The sequence below is a fragment of the Diabrotica undecimpunctata genome, chromosome 9 (assembly GCF_040954645.1).
Source record: "Diabrotica undecimpunctata isolate CICGRU chromosome 9, icDiaUnde3, whole genome shotgun sequence".
NCBI classification, from domain to species: Eukaryota; Metazoa; Arthropoda; class Insecta; order Coleoptera; family Chrysomelidae; genus Diabrotica; species Diabrotica undecimpunctata.
This window is the reverse complement of record NC_092811.1, coordinates 102693443-102708188: the sequence shown is the minus strand read 5'-3', so window position 1 is coordinate 102708188 and position 14746 is coordinate 102693443. Positions and strand designations below refer to the sequence as shown.

At 30.5% G+C, this 14746-nt stretch overlaps 2 protein-coding genes across 2 annotated transcripts in view; one reads left to right on the top strand and one right to left on the bottom strand.

Annotated features, from left to right (window-relative positions):
- Nucleotides 1-3709: 3709 nt before the first annotated feature.
- On the bottom strand, nt 3710-7087 carry LOC140449825 (uncharacterized). The gene is made up of 2 exons (XM_072543183.1): nt 6667-7087; nt 3710-6589 (listed from the first exon to the last, which is right to left on the bottom strand). Exon 2 carries the CDS (start codon nt 6453-6455, stop codon nt 4962-4964), a length of 1494 nt encoding a protein of 497 aa, XP_072399284.1. The 5' UTR covers nt 6456-6589; nt 6667-7087; the 3' UTR covers nt 3710-4961.
- Nucleotides 7088-7795: 708 nt separating this feature from the next.
- LOC140450346 (caspase-1-like) overlaps nt 7796-14746 on the top strand; it is a 37192-nt gene continuing 30241 nt past the window's right edge. Inside the window, exon 1 of the mRNA XM_072543937.1 lies at nt 7796-8255. Coding sequence (XP_072400038.1) covers nt 8116-8255 — 140 coding nt within the window. The 5' untranslated portion in view covers nt 7796-8115. The remainder of the gene's footprint in view (nt 8256-14746) is intronic.

Below are 14746 nucleotides of genomic sequence, written 5' to 3'. Positions count from 1 at the left end.
CAATTTGCAATTTTTTCCTCGACCGTTAAAACCATTTTCACGAATTGTTTTTTCAATAAAAAGTTTCTGTTTACCGTGCAAAAACACTTCTCGGTATGTTATTATTTTTGATGGCTTGATGATTTGGTTAGCTGTAAAGCAGGCAGCTGTTCGCGCGCATCCATTACAATGTTGTTAATTGTTTTGAAAATCATTACCTGTACAGAGGAATTGATATTAACACTGAGAATTTAGTGATGGATTTGGCATTAAACAGTCTTAACCGGATTATTTTGCAATCACAACTGAAGACTGTAAAACTGAAATTGAATTTGAATTATTTTGTATTTCTATTTTTTAACATTGGAATAAGAATAAATTGTAAATAATGAGTTTTCCGAAAACTTTTTACCTAATATGTATCATATTTTCTATTATTTTTTTATTGAGTAAAACAAAAATTTTATCCTTGGTGTGAGTTGAACCTCAATCTTCTTGTCACTAGACCACGTCTCTAACTATTACGCCAATTCCACATACAATAATTGTTTTCGGATCGAACATACCTACCTTTAGTTTAATCAAATATTTCAGTTAAGTTATTTTTATTATTAAATAAACTTAAAGATTTATAATTTAAAATCGCTAATAATTAATGTTTTTTACTATAATATATCTTAATTTATTCAATCATTTATTCTAACATCAGAAATTATTAAAATAAAATATTTTCGAGGTCATCCGTATAATTATGACTGAAGTGAAATAGCCACGTCAAGAACTAGCTTTTTCTCATACTATCTCACAACTTAATCTGTCTTCTATCCTTTCCGCTATTTTGCCAGGTGGTAAGACACTCATCACTGTATATATATATATATATATATATATATATATATATATATATATATATATATATATATATATATATATATATATATATATATATATATGTATATATATATATATATATATATATATATATATATATATATGTATATATATATATATATATATATGTATATATATATATATATATATATATATATATATATATATATATATATATATATATATATATATATAGGTGTTTACGAATTAAGCAAACAGTTTCTAAAATATATAAAGAGGGAAGTGTTAAAAATACGTGATTTTTTAAGTAGCTTCTGCAATGTGTTATTTCACAGAGGCCTAAAAGATACCTTATTGCTCTTTTTTGTAATTTAAAAATAACATCAGATTGGGCAGCTGTACTAGGACCCCAAAAAAGGACGACCAAATCGAAAATGAGACTTAAAAATATGTTATTTTGGAAGATGCTAAATTGATTTCCTTCGAAACAGATCGTATTGCATAGCAGGCTGAGGCTAGTTTCTTACTTAACAAATCGATATGAAGGGACAATTAAAGGTTGCTGTCTATAAAAATACCAAGAAAAATTACCTCCTTTATAGGATATGTCTTATCCACGTTTAAAGAGAGTACACTAGAGTCTGACCAGGTTTTTATTTTAAGTAGATCAAAAGTTATAGTTGCATGATGAGTTGCAATATTAGAGTTCCTTCAGGTGATACTGGTATCATCAGCGCAAAAAGAAAAAATTTTCCATCGATTTTTAAGTTATTGATGTCATTTATAAAGATAAGGAAAAGCAGAGAACCCAATCCTACTAAAACTTTTGGTACTCCACATACAATGCTTTTATGACTAGAGTCAGTATGATTTGCTCTAACTAGTTTTTTCCTATTCCTCAGGTAAGAATGGAACCAATTCAAAGAAATACCTCGAATTCCGTAGAAATTTGGTTTTTTTTATCAACATGTGATTTTCACAATCAAAAGCTTTGGCATTGTCACAAAAAACAGTGACTGTAAAGATTATTGTTTAGTGCTTGATAGACCTCATGTAGTACAGAAAACATAGCATCGCTGGTACATTTATGAGAAAAAAAGCCGAACTGACTTTGAAATATAATGTTGTTTTCAACGACAAAGGATATAAGTCGGGCTTTTATAAGTCTATCAATAATTTTTGATTGGATAAGACCGATAGTAAGGCTATAGGTCTATATTTGCAGACATTCTATTTTTCACCACCCTTAAAAAGAGGAATAATAATGACCGTCTTTAGGCACTCTGGAAATATACCTTTTTCAAAGGAATCATTAATTAGTGAGACCAGGACTTTCAACACATTTTTTGGGAAATTTAAGAAAATGTTTATTGATAGTCCATCAGTACTACAGGAAGATTTGCTTTTGATACTACCGATTGTTTGGATCAGTTCAGATTTATCAACTGGTCTTATAAAGAATAAATTCGAGACCTTTTTTGAATTGGGAAGATAGGAAATAGGATCTTGTGGCAAAACAGTTGATGTTATATTTTTACTCACATTAACGAAGTATTCATTTAGATTTTCAGGGTTTGGAAGAGAAAATGTTTGAGCTGTGTTAGTTTTATTTCGAAGATCGTTTATTATGGACCAATTTTCTCTTGCAACATTTTAGAGCTTCCCAGATGATAGGACATTGTTTTAGCTGTTTTGATAAGTTTTAGATTGGTTCCTCTGTACTTGGAGATATATTCAGTGACAAAGACGTTGGTAGTAAATTTCTTGATGTACAGTAGTGAACGCATATTCTTGACTGATATGCGGATACCTTTGGTAGTCCAGGGTTTGTGATGTTTTGACTTAATTGTAATTAAAGAAATGCCTTATTGAAAATACAGACAAGCATATCTAAAAAATCACTGAAAATATAGTCCAGGTCCACAGAGGGAAAGTGCCATCTAGAAGTCAAGCACAAATTTTGGAATTTATGAATAATAATATTGTAGACGTACATTAATGGGTGAGAAATCTGAGACAATATAATCAATTATGGTAGATATTGTTTTACTAATTATTGTAGGAGAATTAACGTGAACTACTGGAGAGCTCCTAATCAGTTCAAAGCTCTTCCCGCACGGTCTGAGACGGGCATGGGAGGAAACCTAATAACAATTATCAATTTTGTTTAATAAGTGTCTACTAGCTTAAGAGCCAAAATACAGGAAACGTGGAAAAAATGTAGTCATATTTTTGTACAAAAAAGGTAATAAGATGAACATAGAAAGCCATAAACCCATAGATCTTTTGTCCTACATGTACAAATTACTAAAACGAATAATAACTCTAATTGGCTATGCCAAAGCCATTATACAATAAAAAAAAAACTGATCTTCATCGACCAAGCTGATTTAAAAAAAAGCTTTGACACAGTGGACTATCTCCAAAATTTAGAAATGTTATCAAATAATTCACGCAATATAATACCCCATTACACAAGGCTTTCATAGATTTTATATAACAAAGCTTTTAATTGTGTCGAATTCTGGACATTTCTGTCAGCCATGGAAGACGTCACAATAAATGCAAAATATTGCACTCTCATTGATGATATTTACAGAAATGTTATATTTCACATAAAAATCGATAATGACTATAAAACTGATCGTTTTTCTAAGAAAAGGTGTTGATTGAGAAGTTGATCCTACCTCACTGAAATATTAACTATGGAAAAATTTTCAAAATAACTAAAATGGTAAAGAAAAGATCCTTAATATGACATAATCTATATCGACTATCACAGACTCGCAGATGATATTGTTTTGATAAGCACAAACATTCAAGAGCTGGAGTCCATACGCCAATTAAAACAGATCGGAGTAAAAATGAATTTGAATAAAATGAAAATATTAAGTAACAGTCTGAATAATAATATCATCGTTGACACCACGATAGAAAATATAGAGGCACTATAGGTACCTATATCTGAAACATCACGTTGTCCAAAGAAAACCATAGTACTAAAGTTGTCGGGAGGATCCAACTGATATGGTAAACTGAACTTCATATTTAAGAATAGGCTAATTAAACTCAAATAATGTATATGATAACTGCATATTATCAGTAGCCACATATGGACAAAGAAACTATGGCTCAGACTAAGAACTTGGCACAGAAATTTAAGTAACTCAGAGATCATTGGAACGTCCAATGTTAGGAATATCCTTTAGAGGACATTCAATTAGGAACTCAGATATAAACAGAACAAAGGTCATTGATGAAATGTAACTAATCTCTAGACATAGGCAGCCAGATTATGATCAGATAGGGAATCATAGCGATAAAATGGAGACAAAGAGACGTTTCAGAAGGCTACCTCTAAGATGGGTGAGTGATTGCTTTGAATTTTATGAGTTAATTTAGGGAAATATTGAACTTCGTGCAAGACTGTAAGTTGCCTACATTTGGCACAACTTAATGTGTGTTCCGTTTATAAATTTCAATATAGGTAACTACATTGAAGTTAGCAAATTGGTAATTTCCAATGACGTACATAATATAGGAGCGGCTAAATGTAGCATGCGAATCCAACGTTGCCAAGTTGGCTAGAAAAAGAATAGCGGGAATTTTAAAATTTAGGATTGAAGTTTCTGATATCAGTGTCTACCATCAGTATCTACCAATAAACTTACTCGCATATTTAGCGAATAAGTTGCTTATAATTAAGATATTTTTAATCGTCTGATGCTAATTATTTGTTAATATAGGAGACAACATTCACACAGTAAGTATTTTTTTAAGAAATAAATGATAAGTTAAAACTGATTATTTTAATTAAATGTTGAAATTTTGAATGTTGTTTGTAAAGATAAAATATTATAATAAGGAACAATTTGTGTTTCGCGTTCTAAATATGACAAAAACAAGTGAATTATTTTAGTAAGTTATCAATCACTCTGTATTAGGAATTAAAAGAAAACAATGGTAAAAAATAAGTTTATTTATATCTACATACAGTATACCACAAAATATATCGATCGTGAAATTGCAAAAGTTCGTGTTAATTTAATATATTGCAAAAAAAAAGAAAGATTTGTATTTCACTATTTTTAAAATATTCGACCTAAAGTAGGTATAACGTCGATGTAAACTTAAAAATAATTATGATCATTTTCAGTACTTCTTGAAATAAATTGAGATTGTCCAAGTATACATTCTTTTATATTTACAATTTCTTTTACAGTGGGTTTGCTTATATGTTTAGAATTCATAACTTGTTTCTTTTTTTTCGTGGAATAAAATGTTAGCTGCTTTTTAATTTTTTTATTATGAGGCTCTACATTAATTGTTGTAGGTGAAAACTTTTTGATTGTATTTAGGTTACATTCAACCATAGTATTTTCATTTTTTAATGTTTTTACAACATGTTTTAAATTGTCTGCATTTTCAATTAATTCTATATTATGTTGTAGTTTAGAAACTTCTATTGTAGCATGTTTTCTCAACTGTTGAATATTGTCAGTAATATTATCATTATTTTGTGACAGCGTTTTTAAATGGTCTACAATTTCTACACTATCATCATTGTCAATAATACCTAAATTTATATTTCGTTCAAGCGACTTCTGTCTTAAAGTTGAAGCAACACTATGTATGTGTTTACATATTGTATGTTTTATAGAAAAATCTATACAATTACAACTAAACGAATGAATACATACATGACATTCAGAGCATGTTAGGTGACAGCATGGTTCTCCATTTTTTGCCACTTCATAACTTTTTATACTGGAAGTAGTACTGCCTAATTCTGATACATACCACATATTACTACTATTTATATTTTCAATTATTTTAATTTGATTAATTTCTTTTATTGCAGTTCTATGTCTTTTGTTTATAAGCTGTATATGTGATGAATTTTTTCCTTTTACCTTTTTTAAGATTCGCTCAACAACTTTATCTCTAATGAATTTATTAAGTGCATCAAGTCCTTTGTCTAACCTTTTTACCTTTTTACCATCTAAATACACATATTTTATAATTTTATGCATGCTCTCTAATCTCATGTTTGTATTAATTCCTGCATTTTGACGGTATGAATAAGCCCATAGTTGAAAATTTCTAGCATAAGTATTCAAGAAATATTCACCAAAATTTATTGTTTCTCCATCTTCAAATGTTTGCTCGATAAAATTTGATAACAGTTTCTGAAATTCTTCTTTATCTGTTACAGTATGTAAAATTTTTAAAGACTGGTATACTATTTTTCTTTTTTCTAAATTACTAATTTTGGACATATTCAATTGCCAAGCTCTGTCTACGTGCCATGCACAATACAATTGCATATTAACTTCACCCATAATTGACCTCCAAGCATTATAGAAAATATGCGTTATATCTGTCATAAATACATTTGGTGTTAAGACCCCTATTTTATTTTTAATTGTCTGAAAAAATAATTCAAATATAAGAGTGTCTTTTCTATTTGTTAATAAACATGCACCAGGAAACCCTTCACCCCACTCATCGACAACTACAAGAGTTGTTAATTCGAAATCGTAAGCATTTAAACAGTGTGTACTATCAATAGCCACTATATTATTGCTGAACTGCAATAACATTTTTTGTTGTGATACATTCATAAGTATAATGCAGATATCATCTTTTTTTAAGCAAGAGTTTTCATCCACTTCACCTTGTGCTTATATATATAATAGAACAGGATTATCCTCTAAATTCATGCATTCTTGTACATACATATCAACACTAACCGCATCTGTAACAAACGAATATATTTTTAATTGATGTCAGCAGATTAATTAAATTTCATAAAAACTTCTAAATATAAAGTACCTTGAACATGTCTAACTCCATCCTGAATTTGTATATTAAATGCGTTTTTAATATTGTGTATATCTTTTTTGGTAAGCAAATCAATACGCTTTAGTTTTTCATCATTAAAATTGTTTCTGTTATTGTCAAGAATTCTAAAAAATAATAAGTGTATGCAATTAACTTCATATACATAATAATTTAATAAAATAGTTTACCTTGTTACACTTACACCACTATTTAACTTTTGTGCGATGTTGGCTCTTTCTACCTTTGGTATTGACAAATGTTGAATATCAACGCTATGACCATAATGTGTCTTATCAAAGATTGCCTTTACTCTAGAATTAGTTTCATTCTTTATAAGTTTGATCTGACTAGTACAAGCAACATTAATTTTCTTAGATCCTTGACACTTCTTCGTTCTTTTCCGAATATGGGAAACTTCACGACTTTTTCCTGCAAAATTAAAAATAAACAAACAAAAAATATTATTTTGTTTACAAGAGTACCTGATCTACTACAATCATAATATACATCTTTAACGGAAACTGAAGAAACTAAACCACGAGGACAAATGTATTCTGCGTTGGAAACACTTTGAAAGTTTTTTAGCCAAATCTGAAAGTCTAGAAAAAAATAATGTAAGTACCTAATGATATTTAGAAAGTAAATGGATTTATACTGACCTTCAATTGTAGAGAATTCGTACATCTCTCGTTCCATTTTAAAATTATGACAATCCTCTAGGGCTCTAGGTGCCCTACTAATTCTAGTCGTAGCCTAAAAGAAATATTGCATAACTCTAAACACTTAAACGATGTCATATTTTTATCATAAGATATTATTTGTGCATTTAAGCCATGAATTTCCTTTAAATGTCTATTCAGATTACTCTGGCTTGAATAAACTTTTGAACATTCTTTGCACATTACAACCATAATTATCTTCAACCGAAAAAAAAAACAAAAAAATAAAGAATTGATATACTTCGTAATCGAAAATCGAAAGCGCGGTAAGATCTTTTCTATACTATATCTATGGTTATGGTTATGCTATTCTCTGTGACTAGCCAACTTGGCAACGTTGGATTCGTCTGCTACATTTAGCCGCTCCTCATAATATACGTCATTAGTCAGTTTAGTTTTTTTATTTATGTTGTTGTTCTGTGTTGTCGGTGATTTTCTTCTGTTTCTACTTTAGAAAACTGAGCCATGCCATAGGGACCTACGTCCTACGTGTACGTTAGGGACTTATACCTTTACAGACACAAATCATTAGTTTTTCCGTTTTATAATCGTTGCGGGAAACCCCGTTAACCTTTATTTTTCTAGGTTATGAGTTATGGGTATAGATTATTCTCATTTGAACTAAATCTAATTATAAAACTGATAACATTAGTTTAGTTTCTGATAAGGATTCAATTCCTTCGTTTAATTATTTTGAAATTTATTCAATTCTATAGTGAACATGGAATACGCCTATAAAGTTTTTAATGACTTCCACAATTTAGAAGTGGAAGACACTTTTGAAGATGCTTTGGATGGTTCATGCCTTGGACTGCCGCGGAATGGCAAATCTGATGAAGGAGATGCCCAAGGAACAGATGGGTAAGATTTTTCTAAAAATTAAAATAGAATTTAGATATTAGAATGTTGTAGTTGTAGCTTTATTTTGTGCCCTTAGCTAAGAATTTAATGGAAGTAATTGTTTCCTTATTTTAAATATTCTTGCTTATGACTTTATTTCATTTCATTGAACACTTTTTTTAAATTAAAATAATTCAACTAAACAATTTACTTTTGCAAATAAATAATTCCATAACCAAGGAAAATTGTTGTAGTCAAATTACTTACTTTCAACATAAACTAACAGAAACACAAGGACAATTTCAGAGTATTTAGTATGTGAATAGTGGGCTATTTATTAGTTGATTGATTTAGGTATATTTCTCAGTTGAGAGAGATACTTCCAGATTAGTAATATTGATAAGTAAATTATACAATTACTTTACTACTTACTATGTAATACACATATTAAATATTTTGGTATAGTCGATTCGCTATTCCCAATCCTAACTGTCTAGTGAATTTAGTAATTATTTTGTTGCGAAGTTAGTTACTTCTTGACAGACTAGAAGTGGCTGCAAATTACTATACAACCAAGCACACACGCTCTTAGACAATATTAATGTAAACAAACGAAAATAAAATAGAAGTTGACGAACATAAACTGTGGTTTTATTGTCTTACAAAACAAGTGTACTTCCCTATGTAAAGAGGATTTAGTAAAAAGCAAATACATGATGATACTATAACAAACAAAGCAAATATTAGTAATTTTCCAACCATTCATTCAGTGATGCTAGGTATTCATGTCATAAAAATTGCGTGTAAGTACAAAAGTTAAAAAATATTTATTATTATTACTTCTCTTTTATATACAATAACTCTACATTTAACAAAATAAACAGCGTGATTAATACAAATATTTACTAAAATATGTTTAATTATAACAACTGAAATATATTTTTTAGATACATAAGTACTACCCAAAATTTTATGAGTTTATTATACACTTCCATGATTTGTAATAAGTCTTCTTTTTTAATGATAGAAGTCTGCAATAAAAGTTTATTGAAGCTGTTAATGGTGTGAGATAGGAATTTTTGTGTTGTAGGTTTCCAGCTATGAATCTGTCAAAATATGCCCTAACTGAGCGAATGGACCTTAAGTGTGTTTTTAACATAATCTATTTATTTGTCTCCTTATATAATATAATCAATATATAAGTATACCCACTTCACCACCTAGGTCTCACAACATGAGATATTGTTCTGCCTCTTTTATAGTTTGCTACTACAGGTGGTTCACCTTTATTTTCAGATCTCCCCATTCATTGTTCATTTACTTGATCAAACATTTCTTGTGTTCCTCAAATTGGATGATTGGTTATCCTTATTGATGTCTTCAATTATATTATTATTTCCTTGGTAATTTTTTTATTTTGCCACGTTGCTTTTATTTTCTTTCTTTCTCTTTCTTCTAGAGATCTATTTTTTCTTGTGTAATTTTATTACTGTATTTTGGTCCCTTATAATTTTTTTTCGGTATATTATTTTGTTTACATGCTGTTTTATTGTCCCTGTACTTTATTTTGATTAATATATTTACGGTGTATACAAAAAGTAATGCTAATATTTAATTTTTGATAAATTTAGAACCAAATTTTCATAATTTTTTTCGGGAAATAATTCTATTTATTTGCATTATAATTAAATCAGAAATTAACCAGTTTATATCATTGATCCGGAATAACTGTATGCATAGACATATAATATAAGATAGACCAGGACTTCCCAAACTTATTTGTACTATGACGCCCTTAGGACTTTGCTATTTTTTTGCGACACCCCCTCAACCCAACCCTCAATAATACTTACCAATTTTAGTACTAGCCTAGTAACAGGTTATAGTTATAACAAAAACACTGATTGAACATTTATATTTTTTATTAGAAATTAAGAACGAAATCAAAACATAGGCACAAAAATTAAAAGGGATATTTATTTATGTAACGGGCTGGTTAATGTGAGGGATGTGCTTGCTTTTTTGAGCACAGCTTATGAAACCGAGGCTCCCGTTTGGAAATTGCCACTCTCATTTCTTTTTCTAAGTTTATGTTGGATCTGTACTTGTTTTTAATTACTGTAACTGCACAAAAGCATGTTTCGCACAAGTATGAAGTATGGTAATAAGGCATTTAATGCAGCAGTGCTGATGGCGTGATATTCATGAGAAAGTGAGCTCCAAAATTAAAACAGTTTGTCCTTGTCGTATTGAAGCTTTATGCTGGAATCACAGGACAATTCTGTTTGGTTACTTTGGTACTTTGGTTTTTTATTGTAGGCGAGTGTGGTGTTTTCGAATTGGATGTTGAGTGTTCTTTCTGCAAGCCTGTTATTTAGGTGAAAACTGAAAACCTCTGTTTTGGTAGCGTTTGGTTGCAGCCTCCATTATGGAAATACTTTCCCACTGTGTGTAAGTCCACCGTGAGGATTTCTTCTGTTTGTTCAAATGACTTACACCTTGTTGCAAGTACCCATTCATCGGCGTAACCAAACTTCCTTGATCTGGTTTCTGGTATATCAGCGGTGTACAGGCTAAAGAGAAGAGGAGCTAGGACAGATCCCTGAGGCAGTTCATTCTTCAGTTTTCTTAAGGTGCTGATGTCGGTTCCCATGACTACTTGAATCGTTCGATCGGTTAGCATGCTGTTAATTATTCGAGCGGTGGATTTACAGGAGATTGTACGGAGGAGCTTGTATATCATGCCTTCTCTTCAGACTGTAGGCCGCTGTTAGGTCTATGAATGCGGCTGCAGTTTTAAGTTTTCTCTGGAACCCTGCCTCAAAAAATGTGGTAAGTGAAAGAACCTGATCTGCGCAGCTTCTTTTCGGTCGGAAACCTGTCTGATCAACCGGTATTGATTCAAGTAGCTTTGGACTAATTCTGTTGTAGATAAGTCGTTCTAGTAGCTTGAACGTCGCCGATAGTAGGGCTGTTGGTCTGTAGTTCTTAGGGTTGTTATCATTTGGTTTCCCTGGTTTTAATATGGCAATGATCTTCGAGCGTTGGAGTTCCTGTGGTACGCCGCATAGATACTGCGTTTCAAACGTTAGAATCAGTGTGGTTGTAGATTGCAAGCGGGTTTGCCATATTTCCCCCATTCTGTGAATTAACAAATTAAATCCTCATTGCTTATTCAACAGCAGTTAACAGCGATAATTCTCTACAAGTACCTGCCTAATACTTTAATTTTATTCTTTTTCTCAGCGGTCATCAAACAATTACCAATTTTCTGACGGTACTGAATAATTATTTTTTCTTTGAATTCACTCGTGAACGGTCAACAAAAAATATGTTAATAAAAAACATTTATATGTTGAAGTTTTAGACTATTTTATGCTAGGCCATTTTAAAAACAATAATTCAAGATGTAAGAATCTTAACCATACAAAAACATTTTTATTAAACCCCTTGTGAGGTTGAATTATTGTTTTGAAAATTCAATAATAATAAAATAGCCCAAAAATATCAACACTATAAATGTTTATAATGTTTATATAAATGTTTTTTATTTATACGTAGCTAATACAAAAATTTGTACGGAAGTTGTTTGTTGCATTTGTTTTATAATATAATGGGGAAATAGGAACTATTTTTAATAAATAAAAGTAAATGGCAAATAAGATATTTTTTAATTATAAATTAAACATACAGTACATTCAGCCAACTTACACCTCTAAACGATTAATGGAATTCGCATAAAAAAGTACCGTAGTAAAGGGCACGGTAAACTGCACTGGAGTTCTCCATAATCTTTTTAATTACTTACTTTGTTTAGAATATTTTTGCCTGTATTATCACTTAGAGTTAATCTGTATAAAATAAAGAGCAAAAATTCAAATGGAATTATTGTTGTTCAAATATTATTGTTTATTTGGCTTATAATGAATGTATACATATGATGGTTAACCTATTGCACAATTATTTTGTAAATAACATTATAATAGTGTACCTACTGATTATTTAAATTTATAAATCATCATCATCGTCACTAAATTCACTGCCGCTATGATTATGTAAATCTATAATGACTGGATTAATTTCACTAATTTTATTTTCCCGGATTCACCACTCTTCTATTAATTTTTCACATTTATTTACAGTTTTGGCCCATATTTCTGGAGTTGCAGTTTTAAGAGCTTCTTGCCACATTTTCCTAACTGGATCATCACTGTATCCATTGCGTCTAACGTGATTATCATAATACGTTTTACATATACCCCAGATGTGTTCGATGTGATTAAACTGTCAGTGATATAGCGGTAACCGTAGTACTTGATGTCCATAACTTTGGTACAATTTGGTCAACTATATAAACTGTTGGTTTTTCATTACGTTTCGAAATTTCCAGTAACTCTGATTTAAAGGCGTATTCCGGAAAATTGATATTATTTTTAACTAACCGATTTTTTATGTTCAGTACGTTCCATGACTGTTTTAGTTGTGTCTCTAAAATCTTCGAATGGTAAGTTGCATTATCTAAAACTATAACTGATGGTTCACTCAGACTAGGTAACAGTTTCTCCTCAAACCATTTAACAAACATCTGCATTCATGTTTTCATGGTAATCAGCAGATTTTGATTTTGAAGAAAAAATCAAAACTGCGTTTTCTATAAAGCCTTCTTTCCCTCCTGCATGAAGAATGGTGTGTCTTTTGCCTTCGCTATCTGTGTGTTTTATTGATTTTATGCTGTCGTCTTGCCAAATTCTTTTAATTCCACCCTTTGCAAATATCCATGTCTCATCTAAGTATACAAATGTTTCATTTTCAGATTTAAGTCTAGTATATTCTCTCAAAAATGAAATTCTTTTATGAACCACACTACTCCTTTCGCATAAAAGTAACCTAATATTTTCTTTTTTGAATTTAAATCCTAAATCTCTCAACACTTTTCAAAGGCTAGTCCTGTTAATTTCAGAAACTTGTCTTTCTCTTATTTTAGCCAGTAAACTATCCAAACTGACATGTTGATTGTTTTCACGTATTCGATACAAAATATTGCCAATTTCAAAATTTTCTCCATCAGGTAAGTCAATGTTCCTAGAATTTTTACGAGTTGTTTTCTTGTTTTCGTGATACTCAGTCACAGTAAGATATTCTTGAGAATCTCTGACAGTCTTCATTACAGTTTTTAGCTTACTTTCACTTATCCCGAGTGCGTCACAAACGCGTTGATTTATACATAATAATGACTTTAAAGGTCCACCATTGTCTCGTTCCATGGTAAAGTATTTATGCACGTTTGCAATTAATTAATCAATATCCCACTTACGTCTAGGCATGATGGTCACTTAAAACTACACATTTGAATTACAATATACTGAGTTTAGATCAATATGACAGAAACTTTCTAACTGTTGTGCTTGAGAGGTAAAATATAATATAACCGAATATATAAATTGAAATATTCAAATCGGGGCTAAGATAATGCCTAGAAGATTTTTCACGGGAACAGTGGCTGGTATATGCTGGAAAACTTCTTCTGTGATCGCGAACAATATCTTTCAATAGATTAGAGTTCTTCTTCCACACTTTCCGCTTACACTTAATCTTGAGCGTGTCTACTTAATTGGTAAAATCGCAAAAATAATATGTCCTGTCTTTGATCATTATCAATCTTATCATAACACTTTCGCCTAGTGACATGCTGACTGTAATACTTAAGCTTTCTTTACCTTCCCCTTTTTAGTTTTATATTCCTCGCCTTTACGTTTTTGTTCATGTCTTTTAAGTTGCTTCCAATCTTGAATACGTTTCACTCGTTTACTTCTTTTTTTCCACTGTAACTGTTAAAATAGGCTCTCATCCTCTTCGCTATCGTTTTCATCTGGACTATAATTAAAATCTTAATCATCAGAAACGTCCTCGCTACTGTCTGATTCCTAAAAAAATTAAGAAATCAGTGTAAGTGGAAAAAAAAGTTTTTTAAGCTTTTAAGAATGTTAAAAACACAAATTAGTATGTTGGAAGGACTTACGTTTAAAGTAAGTTCATGATTTTTTGCTTTTTCATTTTTTTGATTGCTTTCATGCGTTTCATTAAGTTGTTCTTCAAACAAACTCATTAAATTTAACGGCGGAATATTCTAAAAGAAATAAATCGATATTTTAAAACTATAACCATCTAAGCGTTATACATAGGTACAAAATATAAGGTAAGGCAAGGTAATAAAACTAATTACTTTATTATTAGACCAGTAGGTATTAAAGATTGCAACAATTTAAATAATTTAAGGATTATCTACCCGATTTTCAAAACTGAAATCAGTACCTAGGCTACCTATTGCACCTTCTATAGAGTTTCTTGACTGATCCATCGTCGAGTCCATCGCAATATTGTCAGATGCCTGAAATTGCATGTCTACATCTTGTAGGATCACCTCCACAATAACAGCAGCATTACTACAACCATTCTGGGTAAAAGAAGTTGATATGGATTCTTCAGTAGAATGACCTAAACCCATTTTTTAT

Excerpts from the sequence above, each read along its gene's own strand:
- LOC140449825 (XM_072543183.1), bottom strand. The coding sequence starts at position 6,455 with ATGAATGTATCACAACAAAAAATGTTATTGCAGTTCAGCAATAATATA.